At 43.4% G+C, this 12,596-nt stretch overlaps 1 protein-coding gene across 2 annotated transcripts in view; it reads right to left on the bottom strand.

Annotated features, from left to right (window-relative positions):
• Nucleotides 1-12,596, bottom strand: part of LOC135905276 (cholesterol 7-desaturase nvd-like) — a 39,511-nt gene that overhangs the window by 18,915 nt on the left and 8,000 nt on the right. Inside the window, exon 1 of one of the 2 annotated variants that reach the window (XM_065436291.2) lies at nt 1,509-1,886. The exons of the other annotated variant lie outside the window; for it this stretch is intronic. Coding sequence (XP_065292363.2) covers nt 1,509-1,631 — 123 coding nt within the window. The 5' untranslated portion in view covers nt 1,632-1,886. Of the gene's footprint in view, nt 1-1,508; nt 1,887-12,596 lie in introns of those variants that run through there. 2 annotated transcript variants of the gene reach the window in all.

Here is a 12,596-nt window from a genome sequence, read left to right as displayed (position 1 = left end):
AATTTATCTGCACTGCAGCACTGATTTTATCGAAATAAATTCACTAGAACGACAGTTACTTATGTGACAAACTACATTAAAACTTTTCTGAATACCAAAGAAATTGTGAAATTAATTGTCCTGGCCGTAAAGAAAAGTGTTCGGCACCGTCGATAATCACGTCGTTGCCAAGGAAGTTAGAAGTCTATGGATTTCGTAGTGACATTCTGAATTTCTTTTAGAGCTATCTTGAGGAAAGGTGCCAGAGCGTATGCACGCTGAAAACGTCTCGTCTAACTTCTTATTTCATATAGTGTACCGCAAAGGTCAGCGTTGGAACAGATACTGTTTACCGGGTAAATTAACGACCTTCCCCAAAAGTTTAGGGAGAGGCAACAATGTATGGTCACGGTACGGTAGTTTTAATGTCAGGCAAGGATTTGGTCAGCTATGAAATGCTGCTAATAAGCAACTAGAAAACATAAGAAACAAGCTTAAGAGACAACAGATTGACGCTTTTATCCAATAGAGCTAAAATAGCAGCATCAACAAATTAGAAGGTCGCGACAATAATTGCTGAAGTTCAAGACTAGAAATATCGCATTATAACGCTGCAGGGCACACATAACTAATGTTTGCAGCCGGCTAAGTCGTGCTTGATCTGTGCCTGATATGAATTGGGCACACATTCATCTTCTTTTTTTTTTCGGTCAGAAATATGAGCCTCATTGTACTAACCACTCGGAAAGATTTCTTTTGTACGTCCGCAATGCAAACAAAGACAGAGAAGGGTCCATAGAGGGGCCTTCAATCGTTGAAAGCCGAAGCAAATGTCTCTTCTCTCGGGTGCGATGAAAAGGTCAGGCAATGAGAAGTTAAAGTGACAACGAATATGAATGAATTTGCTCATTAATAGCATTGATAGCTACGAGATCATACACGATAAATAATCGTGGTGCAATATCACTGCACAGAACCTCATCATGAGTCGAGTATTTTTTGTTGTAACTGCATTGAAACTGGCCTTCATGCTTCCATTTAATTTCAACCCGAAGTGATGCTTTGTAGGAACCCTTAAGTCTTAAGACTTCGCGGTTTTAGCCGCGGTAGTCATTAACAATGTCATAAATACATCGCCGCTGCCTACTCACTCTCCATCCATGTCCACCCACCTACCTTTATATGATAATTTATAATAAATGTGCCAAATGGCTGTACCTTGCTTTGCTTTATACTGATTTTTCGTCGTATTCTTTTTATGTATGTAACAAGGGCTGTAATTAGCCTTGACTTACTGACACCTCCTTTTGTGACGCGCATATCGGCGTTTGGCGTATTTGATTTAAAAAATTCAGCCGTAAATAACTTCTGGTGGGTGCAACTTTTCCGAAGAGCCCCTACAAAGCGCTCCGGTGAAAAAAGGCGAAAACACATTTCACGCGCAGTAATAAGGCCGCATTCTACTCGCTAAATACGGGGACACGTACAGCAAATAAAAAACGGTGTACAGAATAAATTGAAAGCCCTACCCTTTTCTTATCCTCCGATGCCCGTGAACGGTGCCAAAAGAAGGTCCAGGTGAGGCTGGCGAACAAAGCAATGAGTGGCGCAAATCCCAGGTTGAACAAGAAGAACACGTCCATGGAAATCATGGCAAGGGGCTAAGCTTTCATGGGTATGCTTTGGAAGCACACGCGCCGTCTGGGTAAATTCGAGAAACGGGCGTCGCCGTGATAAGTTTGGTGTGCACCTCCGGACCAGAGAGTAGCGAGTAAAAGAGACGGAACTCGTGCACCTCTGTGCTTCGTCCTTCTCGCACAGCCTCTTAGACGAAAGTAGGAAAAAGCAAGCCACAACACGTGACTGCCGATTAAAAAAAATAGACAAAAGAAAAAAAATCCTCGCAGAACGCATCGCCCGAAAATCAGATAAGCATTCATGCAGTGTAGCGATACTTCACATTGGGCCCTCGAGACGACTGCCCTAGAATTCGATTGGAATTGCGTAGCTACCGGTTTGTTATCGATTGCACACACCCCACGCTTACGTAGGAATCGGTGTTAAGCGTAGCACTCGTCGTTGTTTGCACGAATGTTCAATACAAATGCGACACAAAAGGGAGCGCTTATGACGGGAATGTCCGTGTAAAATGATGCATACGGGGGAGTCTACTTTTGTGAACGTAGCCGACTTCTTCACTTCGCTGCAGCTCAACGCCCCTCGCTCAGTGCGCGCTCAAGAACGAGCAGGGCAACAGTCAAAGAAAAACAAAGCCACCTCGCTCAATGCATGTTCAAGTCCCAGTTTGTTCACGTCAGTTCTTTTACCACGCTCGGCCGTTTCGGCTGCCGACTTCACTTACAGCCTATTCTCCCGATGATCTATTGCCCTGCCGAGAATGTTATTTTCGTATCTGACTGGTCTGATGTCAGTGAGCACACGTGTTTGCGCGTACAAACACCTGTACCCGCATTCTCTGAATAAGCTTTGGTGCGAATGACGCTACTTCTGTCCGGCCGCTGATTGATGTTATTTGGCGTCCTTTACACCATAATTAGGGCATGCTCATGCTTGCCTCAGTTTTGCAGCCCATTTGTTCCGCCATTTTTGGAAGACCTCTTATCCATAAGATGTTAGGTGGCATCGCAGCTGGCAAGTCAACTTATTGTGCTGGCTGTGCCAGTATTTGCTGCACAGTTTGTACGAAGGTTTCAGCTTTTGTTTTTTCACACTAGGGACATTCTTGCAATATTTAAGCTTTCATGGGCAGATAGCATTGTGTATGAACAAATATGCAATAGGCAGTTTCATAAGACTGACGGCTCTGCACAGTAATAAAACGTAGGCATTGAGTAATTACAATTATTCTACTAAGCTGGTATATTACCGAGAATGGCTAGCGGCCCCGATTAGACACAGTTGCAGAGTCGAATTTCGAAAGTTTGCATGAAGACAGTAGGACTTCTCAAGATTTTAACATGGGAAATGTGGCAGAAGATAAAAGGAATAAACATTCGACCTGGTGAAGGGGGTGGTATACCCAAAAGCTTGCTACCATTTACATGCAGTGCCCCGTGAATTCAATCAGGGAGCTGAAATATTGGCCTGCAAATTACAATCCTTAAAGAAAGGAAAGTTAAATAATTGCACAAGAATACGAGGTGGGACACAAAAGAAACGAGACTAAGTGTGTAGCTTGAAAAAGGAAAGGAGTTGGCAACAACTGTTTTGCTGACGTAATCCCATACACCTCCTCTATTCATGCGTCCAGTTTCGACGGAACCGATCACGCCATTTGGGAGTGCTGCGTCATTGAGTGAACATGTGCAACTGCATTCTGCCGGAAAAATATCTGATGTAAAAGCGAACAGTTAATCAACACCAAGTTTCTTGTGAAACTTAAGAAATCAGCCACGGAAACATTTCAAATAATAATCGAGGCTTATTGAGATGTAACTTTGTCTCGTGCACGTGTGTTTGAATGGCATAAGTGGTTTTCAGCAGGAAGGGACAGTGTGGAAGATGACGAACGTGCTGGGTGCCCAAGGTCAGCGGTTGCAGACCAAAACATTGCCAAAGTTCGTGATGTGATCAGTGGTGATCGAAGATTAAGTATTCGTGCAGTGGCGCAGTTGGTTTACTTGGATAGAGAAGCTGTTCGACACATTTTAACGGACGAGTTACACATGAGGAAGATTTGTGCGAAGGTTGTTCCAAAATTTCTGTCCGTTGACCAAAAACAGTTCAGTAAAGACGTGTGTGTGGACATGATAGAACGCATTCAAAACGAGCCAAATTTGCTGTAATCTGTTGTAACATGTGATGAGACATGTATTTTTACCTATGACTCAGAAAGTAAGCGCCAGTCAATGCAGTGGAAGTCTCCAGGATCCCCAAGAGCCAAAAAAGCATCAAAATTCAAGGCAATATTAATTGTCTTCTTCGACATTAATGGAGTTGTAATGATTGAGTGGGTTCCCAGTTGTCAGACTGTTAATCAACACTAATACATTGAAGTACTAAAAAGACTTCATGAAAAAATTAGGAAAAAAGGTCACAGCGCTGGAGTGACGGATGGCTGTTGCTCCAGGACAATGCGCCCTCTCACATGGCCCTATCTGTCAAGCAGTTTCTGACCAGCAAAAACATTACTGTGATAGGGCATCCTCCTTATTCACCTGATTTGGCTCCATGTGACTTTGTTTTACTTCCTAAAGTTAAATCTCGCTTAAAGGGAACCCATTTTACCTCAGTTTAAGAGGTTCAGGCAAAAACGGAGAATCTCCTGAAAAGCCTTCCAAAAACCTCGTTCCAGAACTGTTGCCAGCAATGGCAGCACCAAATGCAGAAGTGTGTGAATGCTGAAGGGGACTACTTTGAAGGTGATAATGTCACAGGGAACTGATTCAGTAAGTGCAATAAGTTATAGGACCAGTCTCGTTCTTTTTTTTTGTGTCACACCTGGTATACCCTCCAGTTACAATATAATAACGTGGGTAATTTCGAATAGAACCAGGGCAACACTTGTTTCCAGACAAAACAAACATAAAGTCAATAGAAAGGGTTATTCATGAATGAGCAAGCTGTGCCGTCTCCCGGGGCACGCAAGTTCTACCGCAGCAGAGTTAGCAGGACTCCACCTTGCTGTGGACCTACTTGCAGGGGAGCTACCAGCGACCCTGGCAGCCATCTTCTGCGACTCCAAGGCAGCGATGTTCTGCCTGCAGAACCATGACATGTCTAGCCTTGGGGTAGCGCTGCTCTCTTCAAGACTGACGGCCCTTCAGGACGCAGGATGCTCAGTATCTCTGCAGTGGCTACCGGCACACGTGGGGATCCCGGGCAATGAAGAGGCGGACACTCTGGCAAAAAGTGCCCACCACTCAAGCGTCCCCTCCGCCCTGCTGTAACGGCCGCAGACTTCTCGAGACACAGGCTGCGCCAGCACATCATCGCCTGCCACCCGGACAAACGTCCCTGGGCCGGCCTCCACGGCCTCTTCCACAGCACGGCCTCCTCGTTGCTGCTCCGACTGCGAGTTGGCTGCTACTGGACGGCAGCCCGCCGGCACCGCCTTGGGAAAGCCACAGCGCCAGCCCTTGCCTCCTGTGGTGAACCAGAAACTCTGGAGCACCTCCTGCTGGCCTGCCCTGCTCACCTGTAGCACCGCGGTCGACTTCTGCAAGAGTTCCACCGCCTGAGGCTCCCATGTTCATGACAGGAGGATATCCTCTTCCCCTGTCGTAATCAGCTACTAGCCTTCTTAAGTGTAGTCGAGTACCTCGACTCGTCGGGGCTCTCGGCGAGACTATAGGACATTTCTACAAAGACGGATGGCCTAACGGCCATCCCACCACCTCAGGCTTCCTGATCGGCCACTACTTCGCTTCCATCTCTACAACCCTCTATCTTTCTCCCTCCTACCCTCTCTCTCTTTTAACCCCATACCCTCCACCCTGCTGGCGATGAGCCATGCTCCCCCATGGGTTGCAGAAAATAGCGCTAGCCTTTTCTCCTTCCCCACAAGAACCACTTCTCTCTATCAGGACATTGAGGAGTCTGCTGAATATAACGATCCTTGGCATATGAACTTCACAGATTACGGAAAACACGTTCGAATCAGAAAATGTAGAGCCGCCACAGAGTCATTGCCTAGACAAGCAGGACAGCAAGCATAAGAAAATTGAGCAACACAACGGTTGCTAAAGAAAACTCTTTCAAGGTAGAAAGAGGATTACGGGGTGTGATCAAAGTAGAATTTCTTTCTAAACTCTGTTCAAAAATCGCACATTCTCAGAAAACTATACTATCTAGCTTATAACTCTGTAACTAAGCACTGATAAGTGGGATCACAATTATGTAAATCGCATCTAACAGTACGTCTAAACCGGACAAAATTGATATGTTATACATGAATCTCAAAATAATTTACTAATACGAAAATAGATCTTTTGCAGAACCATTCTATACAACGTAACGAATTCAAGTAATATATAAATTGACATCTCAAATTTGTGCGCTTTGAGTGATCTAATGGATGCTGTTTACAGAACCGTGATATCTGCTATTGATGCAGAGATATGAATTTGTATGCTTTGTGCTTCTATTTTTTTCGCACTTTGGAAGTTTCAAAAGTTCTTGTAACAAAATTCAAGCCTTAAATCGAAATTCCATTTCCAACAGTCACTAGAATTTAAATTTTTCTCTCAAATGTAGCAAATTTCATTAAAAGCAGTCCAGGGGTTACCTTAGAAAAGTATTTCTGAGATTTATTTGTATTTGAATAGGTTGCGTCAAAGTTGGGCCCGAGCTAAAGCTTTCTTTTAGAGCTTTCATACGTAGCATGATTCTGAGAAAAATCACAGCAGTGGCGGTTAAAGCGTTATCACTCAAAAAGTCCGAATCTGCCAAATGTGACCTGAAACAAATCAGTCACAAAGCTGTCACAACGGAATGGGATGACGAGAAGACCGTTTTCGGGCGTCTAAAATTGTGTTGAAAGGCACATGGGAGGCATAGTCGCGTTATGAACGGCAGCCGACAGCTATGCGGTGAAACAAAGATCAAAACTGCGAAAGAGGGAGGGAAAGGAAAACAATAGATGAAATCTTCACAGATGGGAAGGATGCAGTATCAATTAGTAAGCGAACGCGCTTAACTCTAGCACGATAAAATCTGTCTCCCGACAGTACTTACCGACGTCCGCACCGACATTCCCCTACCCTGCCGTCACGAACCCGCATTATTACTCACCTAAATTGCTCTTGAACTCATCTCTGAGTAAGCCCCATTTGAACTTCTGGCCTTAACTTCATCAACCATTATTATAAAACCATTATTCATGTTGGCTTGCACGTTGGCATTCGCGGACTACGGCGAATATCAACGCCGGTAATCTCCGTGTCTCAAGCTTTGGGCGATCTTATCGCAACACGCAACCAAAGGCATTGTTGGATCAAATCATGATAGAGCTACTGGTAGCACGATAAAATCTATCTCCCGGCAGTACTTACCGACGTCCTCACAGACATTCCACAACCCCGCCATCAGCACGATAAAATTTCTACCGCGATAAAATTTATCTCCTGACAGTACTTACCGACGTCGTCACCCACATTCCACTACCCCGCCATCACAAGCACGCATTATTAGTTACCTAAGTTGCTCTTGATCTCATCTCAACGTAAGCCCCATCTGAACTTCTGGCCTGAAGTTCACCAACCGTTATTTGAAAAGCTATAGCTTTGCGCATAGCATTCACGCTGGTTTGCACGTTGGCATTCGCGGACTAACGCGAATATTACGCCAATAATATCCGTCTCTCAAGCCTTAAGCAATCTTATCATCATAGAGCTACTGGCACATTTTCGGATGTCATCCACCGGAAAGAAGTGAAGTGAGGTCGCCACAGTCTATAGTTACCTCGCTACGTCGAGACACTCCCATAATGACAAAACAACAAAAAAGTACAATCTCATAAACATCAAAAATGGACTTCAAAGAATAAATAATACAAAGAATATAATCCCCGTAAATAAAAGCCTTTCAATAGAATGTATGGAGGCTTATACAGCTAATATAATACAGAGTTTTAGAATAAGGGCCCCAATTGTTTGGGGCCCAAAAGAGATTTGCGGGTGTTAGCGTTGGGGCACGCAGGAGTGAAGAGTTTTAGAATAGGGCTTTACGTCTGCGGATAGCGTCTTGCGCTGACAGCGCGACTACGGCGTCAAAGAAAAGCTATTAGAAATAATGAAAAACATTTTCCATTTTATGATAGGAATAGTAATTTTGACTTGCGAGTATTGGCGTTTAATTACAATTACAAGCAGCAAACAATTGGGTGCACTTAGTTTTGAGCAAACCATCTTAACGTGCCTTCACCAGCCAAGCTTAGCTGTGTTAGGCCTACGAGCCATAAGATGCACAATCGAATTTGTAATCAGCGGCGTCTAATGAATCAATCCTCATAACACACGCTAGTTGAGAGCAAGCGATAACCGCAGTCACTTCTCCTAGCTTGCGAACTTCACGCGTTACCACGAATCGAAGCCAGTTTAGTGCTAGGCAAGAGCCGTCGCTTCGATGGGTGCCGCCATGTTTGCTGACGCAATGCTTTTGGGGACGCTATTCGGGCTACCGCTAAATCGGTGAAATAGCGCTTCCAACCCAAAACCCAAATGCGCAGTGGCTTCGACGCTATTACTTTGGGGCCGCAAAACGTTTGGGGCCCCTATTCTAAAACTCTCTAATGTTTACATAATTACATAAATCAAGGAGTTATGTACACCAAAAATAAACAATTCATCAATACCCAAATATTGCGCATTTTTTGTTTGAGTGTTAGAGAATCGTTGATGTCAACGATGTTATCGGGAACATCATTCCAGTGTTTAGTGAAACGTGGCAAAGCAGATGCGTTAAATGCGTTAAAAAGAACGTCGCTGCAAGTTCAAGTGGTTGTTCAGGCACCTTGACATGCGGGATGAACGAACGAGTGGCAACGAGTGCTAAGTCAGTGTTATGAATGATTATAAGTAGCAGACAAAGAAACGCTACATTCCGGCCTGATTGCAAGGATGACTGTGCCAATGAAAACTTATTGTTACTTACTATCGAATATGGGCTTTAATCTCTGGCAATGAAATGTGCAGGCCGTTTTTGGATCGACTAGAGAATGGGGATTAGATATGCGTGTTGATGGGGACCGAATTGGAACCGCAAAGTTTTTTTTTGTGCCTTACTAACATCTGATACTTAAGCTTTCACGTGACGGAAGGAGCACCTCGAGGGTTGTGTTTTAGATAGTTTAGCGTGCGCGAGGCGTTAGCTGTTATTTTTTCATCATGGGGCAGAGCATTATAAGCTTGGTCTTAGAAGAAGGCCAAGGCACTTGTATGGCGCGCGGGGGTGACGCGGCTGTTGTTAAGCGAGTCAGTGAAAGTGGAATACCAGTGTTTATGGTTCAATGTGATTGGTATACACTTGTGAATATTTTGGGTCATTTGGCAAGCTAAGCAGCAAATAGTTTTTCATGATGTAGTTTAAGAGCCATGTTACTATCAGGTGAGCATATTTGACGTTAAATGACGTAATTTCGGATGGCAGGTTGTTAATGAAAACGAGAAAGAGTAAGGGTCCGAGGACACTTCCGTGTGGCACACCAACACACCAAACTACTGAGAGGAGAGGAGTAATTACCAACGATGGAGAACTGTTTCCTAAGAAGCACACTTAAATATTGCTCGTGAAGTTTTATACTGGTGCGTGGGCATATCACGCAGTGATAGGGCACAGGTGTGCATCACTAGAACTACAGTTGTGGCAAATCGAATGCCACGAGGACGATTGTAAGTAAGGACGAGGGTCATAGCCAAAGAGAGTTCTGTCTTTCCCTTAACGTCGAGCTTAAGATTGTTCATTTCATCTCTATTTGTGTGGTCTGTAACTTAATCTCAATAAGCTTCATTATCAGTCTCCAAATTTCTGCCCCATATGTTAGCACGAGTAGAAAGCGTTGGTTGTACATCTTTCTTTTTATTGATAATGGTAAGCTTCCAGTCGGGATCTGATAATGTCTGCGGTATGTGCTCCAACTCATTTTTATTCTTTTTCTAAATTTCCTTCTGATGATAAGGGTCACCTGTGAGTAAGTGACCTAGGTAAACGTACTCTTTCACAGGCTTTAGCGGCTGACTGGCGATCCTAAACTCTTGTTTTCTTACCATGCTATTAATCATAATCTTTGTTTTCTGCATATTAATCTTCAATCCCACTCTTAAACTCTCTCTGTTAAGGTCCTCAATCATTTGGTATGACTCGTCGCCAGTGTTGCTGAACAGGACTGTCATCTGCAAACAGAAGGTTGCTGAGATATTCGCTGTTAAATCCCTACTCCTAAGCCTTCCCAGTTTAATAGCTTGAGTACTTCCTCCACGCATGCTGTGAATAGCCTTGGGAAGATTGTGTCTATGTCTGCTCCCTTTCTTTATAGGTATCTTGCTACTTTTCTTGTGTAGAATTAGGGTATAGCTGTGGAATCTCTGTAATATATATAATATGTTTTCCAAGATATTTACGGAAGTCTCCTGTACTTCTTAATTATGTATTGCCTCAATGCATGCTGTCATTTCTACTGAATCATATGCCTTTTCGTAAGCTCTGAAAGCCATATAGAGAAGCTGATTGTACTCTACAGATTTCTCAATTACCTAATTGATTACATGGATGGGATCCAGTGTACATTCTCCCTTCTTGAAGCCAGCCTGTGCTTTTGGTTGATTGAAGTGAAGTGTTGTCCTTATTCTATTGGAAATTATCTTGCTGAACGTTTTATACTATACTGGAAGCAAGCTATTGGGCCTAGAATTTTTCCATTCTTGAACGTCTCCCTTTTTGTGTATTAGTTTCATGTTGGCATTCTTCCAGTTCTCTGGGACCCTTGAAGTCGTGAGACATTTAGTGTAAAGGGCCCCAAGCTTCTCGAGCATGCTGTCTCCTCCATCGTTGATCAAATGGACTGTTATTCCGTCTTCTCCTACTGCTTTTCCTCGTTTCATATCTTCCAAGGCCCTTCTAACTACATCTGTAGTTATAGAAGTTTCTGTAACCATTTCATCACTACTTCGAATGGAGGCATTGAAGCTGCTCTGGGTATTGTACAGGTCAGTATAGATTTCTTCCGCTGCTCTTACTAAATCTTCTAAATTCCCCATGATATTAACCTACTTATCTTTCACTGCGGCATCTTGCCTTGTCCTTTGCCAAGTTTTCTTCTCACTGATTTCATGCTGCGTCCATCTTTTACTACTTCCTCAGTCTTTCTTACGTTATAATTTCGAATATTCTTTACTTTGTCCGTGTTGATCAGTTTTGACAATTCCACGAATTCTATCAGATCTCTTGAGTTGGGCACCTTCAATCTTTGTCGTTTCTTCATTAGGTCCTTCGTTGCTTGGGAGAGCTTACCAATTGGTTTCCTTGGTGCGCGACCTCCCACTTCAATTGATGCTTTTGAAGCCAGCCTAGTTAAGGCTTCATTCATTACCTCTATGTCATCTTCATTTTGCTGTTCTAAGGCTTCATATTTGTTTTCAAGTACCAGCCTGAATTCGTCTGCTCTTACCCTAAACGCGTCTATCGTGGCCTGTTTCTTCTTGACCAATTTTACTCTTTCTCTTTTCAAATTGACTTGAATCCTAGCCTTCACTAAGCTATGATCACTGCAGTTTACCCTACCTAACACTTCTACATCCTGCTCTATGCTGGGATCGACAGAAAGTATGAAATCAGTTTCATTTTTTGTTTCAGTATTACGGCCTTTCTAGGTACACTTTTCTTGCTTCGCTTTTTGAAGAAGGTATTTCATTATTCGCAGCTTATTCCTTGCGCGAATTTTGCCAACATCTCTCCTCTAGTGTTTCTAGAATCGACGCTGCAGTTGCCGATTGCTTGTTAACCAGCCTGCATTTCCCCCAATTTTGCACCGAAGTCTTTCATTGGTACAGTATGCCGAGTTTCCAATTTTCTCATCGCTAATTTTAAAATTTCATAAAACTGATCTGCTTCAACACCACCATGACTGGAGGTTGGAGCGTAGGCTTGTACTACCTTTAATATGTACCTCTTAGTAAGTTTTATTACTACTACTGTAACCCTCTCATTATGGTGCTGAATTCGTCAATGTTGCCCGCTATGTCCTTATCGATTAGGAATCCTACTCCGTACAGCTTACCTGCAAGTCCTCTATAGCAGAGGACGTGGCCATTAGTCAGCACTGTATAAACTAAACGAGTTCTAACCTCTCTAAGGCCAATGATATCCCAAGCAATTCCTGATAGTTCTTCAAAGAAGCCTTGGGGGGGGGGGGGGGTATTCTGTAAGACTCCACCTTGTGGACTGTCTACTTCGGCCGCTGCTTATTGGCTAGGGCTGCTCGTCTCCTCCTCCTCTCGTACAGCAGCATCCAATCAGCAGCGGCCGAAATGGGCAGTCCACTAGGTGGAGTCTTACAGAATACCCCCCCTGATAAGCTAGCTTCACTCGAGAGAGTTCGGGTGTAAAATGTTGCCAACGTCAGTTTCCATTGAGCTAGTGTTTGCAATTTGTTTTTAGTTACAAAAGTGTGTTATGTACCACAAGTGTTATGCATGGAGAAAATTGAGGTGCAGAAATATCATAGTGTTTGCGGTGTACATATCGGGATTCGCTTGGAAAAGAACTTGCTGGTGTAACTTTTATTATTCGGTGAATAATGGGGCACTGGGGCTAAAACATTTGTTTTCGAAACAGATTGTTAGTAGGTTCTCTTCCTTAGGGAATCAAATATATAAATTTCTGCGTACTTTTATCCAAGTAAGATTAAGTTCTTCCTTGCCTGAGTGGGTTGTCTAATCAAGAAATGAAAACTCCAACACCAATTGGTTTACAGAGCGAAGTTATGTCATTTTCTTTAGTGAAAGCAAATTTTTCAAGTTAGATTTTGTCATCTGTGGCTTGTAAGAAACTATCGTGATCTTCTTGATGCTTTCTTTCCGCCTGCTGTATATAGCACAAGCTATAAATTAAGACCTATACGACATGTACTGAAACACGCAAAATAAGTGCCGGTTAGATCT

Source organism: Dermacentor albipictus, chromosome 1 (genome assembly GCF_038994185.2).
Source record: "Dermacentor albipictus isolate Rhodes 1998 colony chromosome 1, USDA_Dalb.pri_finalv2, whole genome shotgun sequence".
NCBI lineage: Eukaryota > Metazoa > Arthropoda > Arachnida > Ixodida > Ixodidae > Dermacentor > Dermacentor albipictus.
This window is presented reverse-complemented; position numbering and strand designations above follow the sequence as displayed.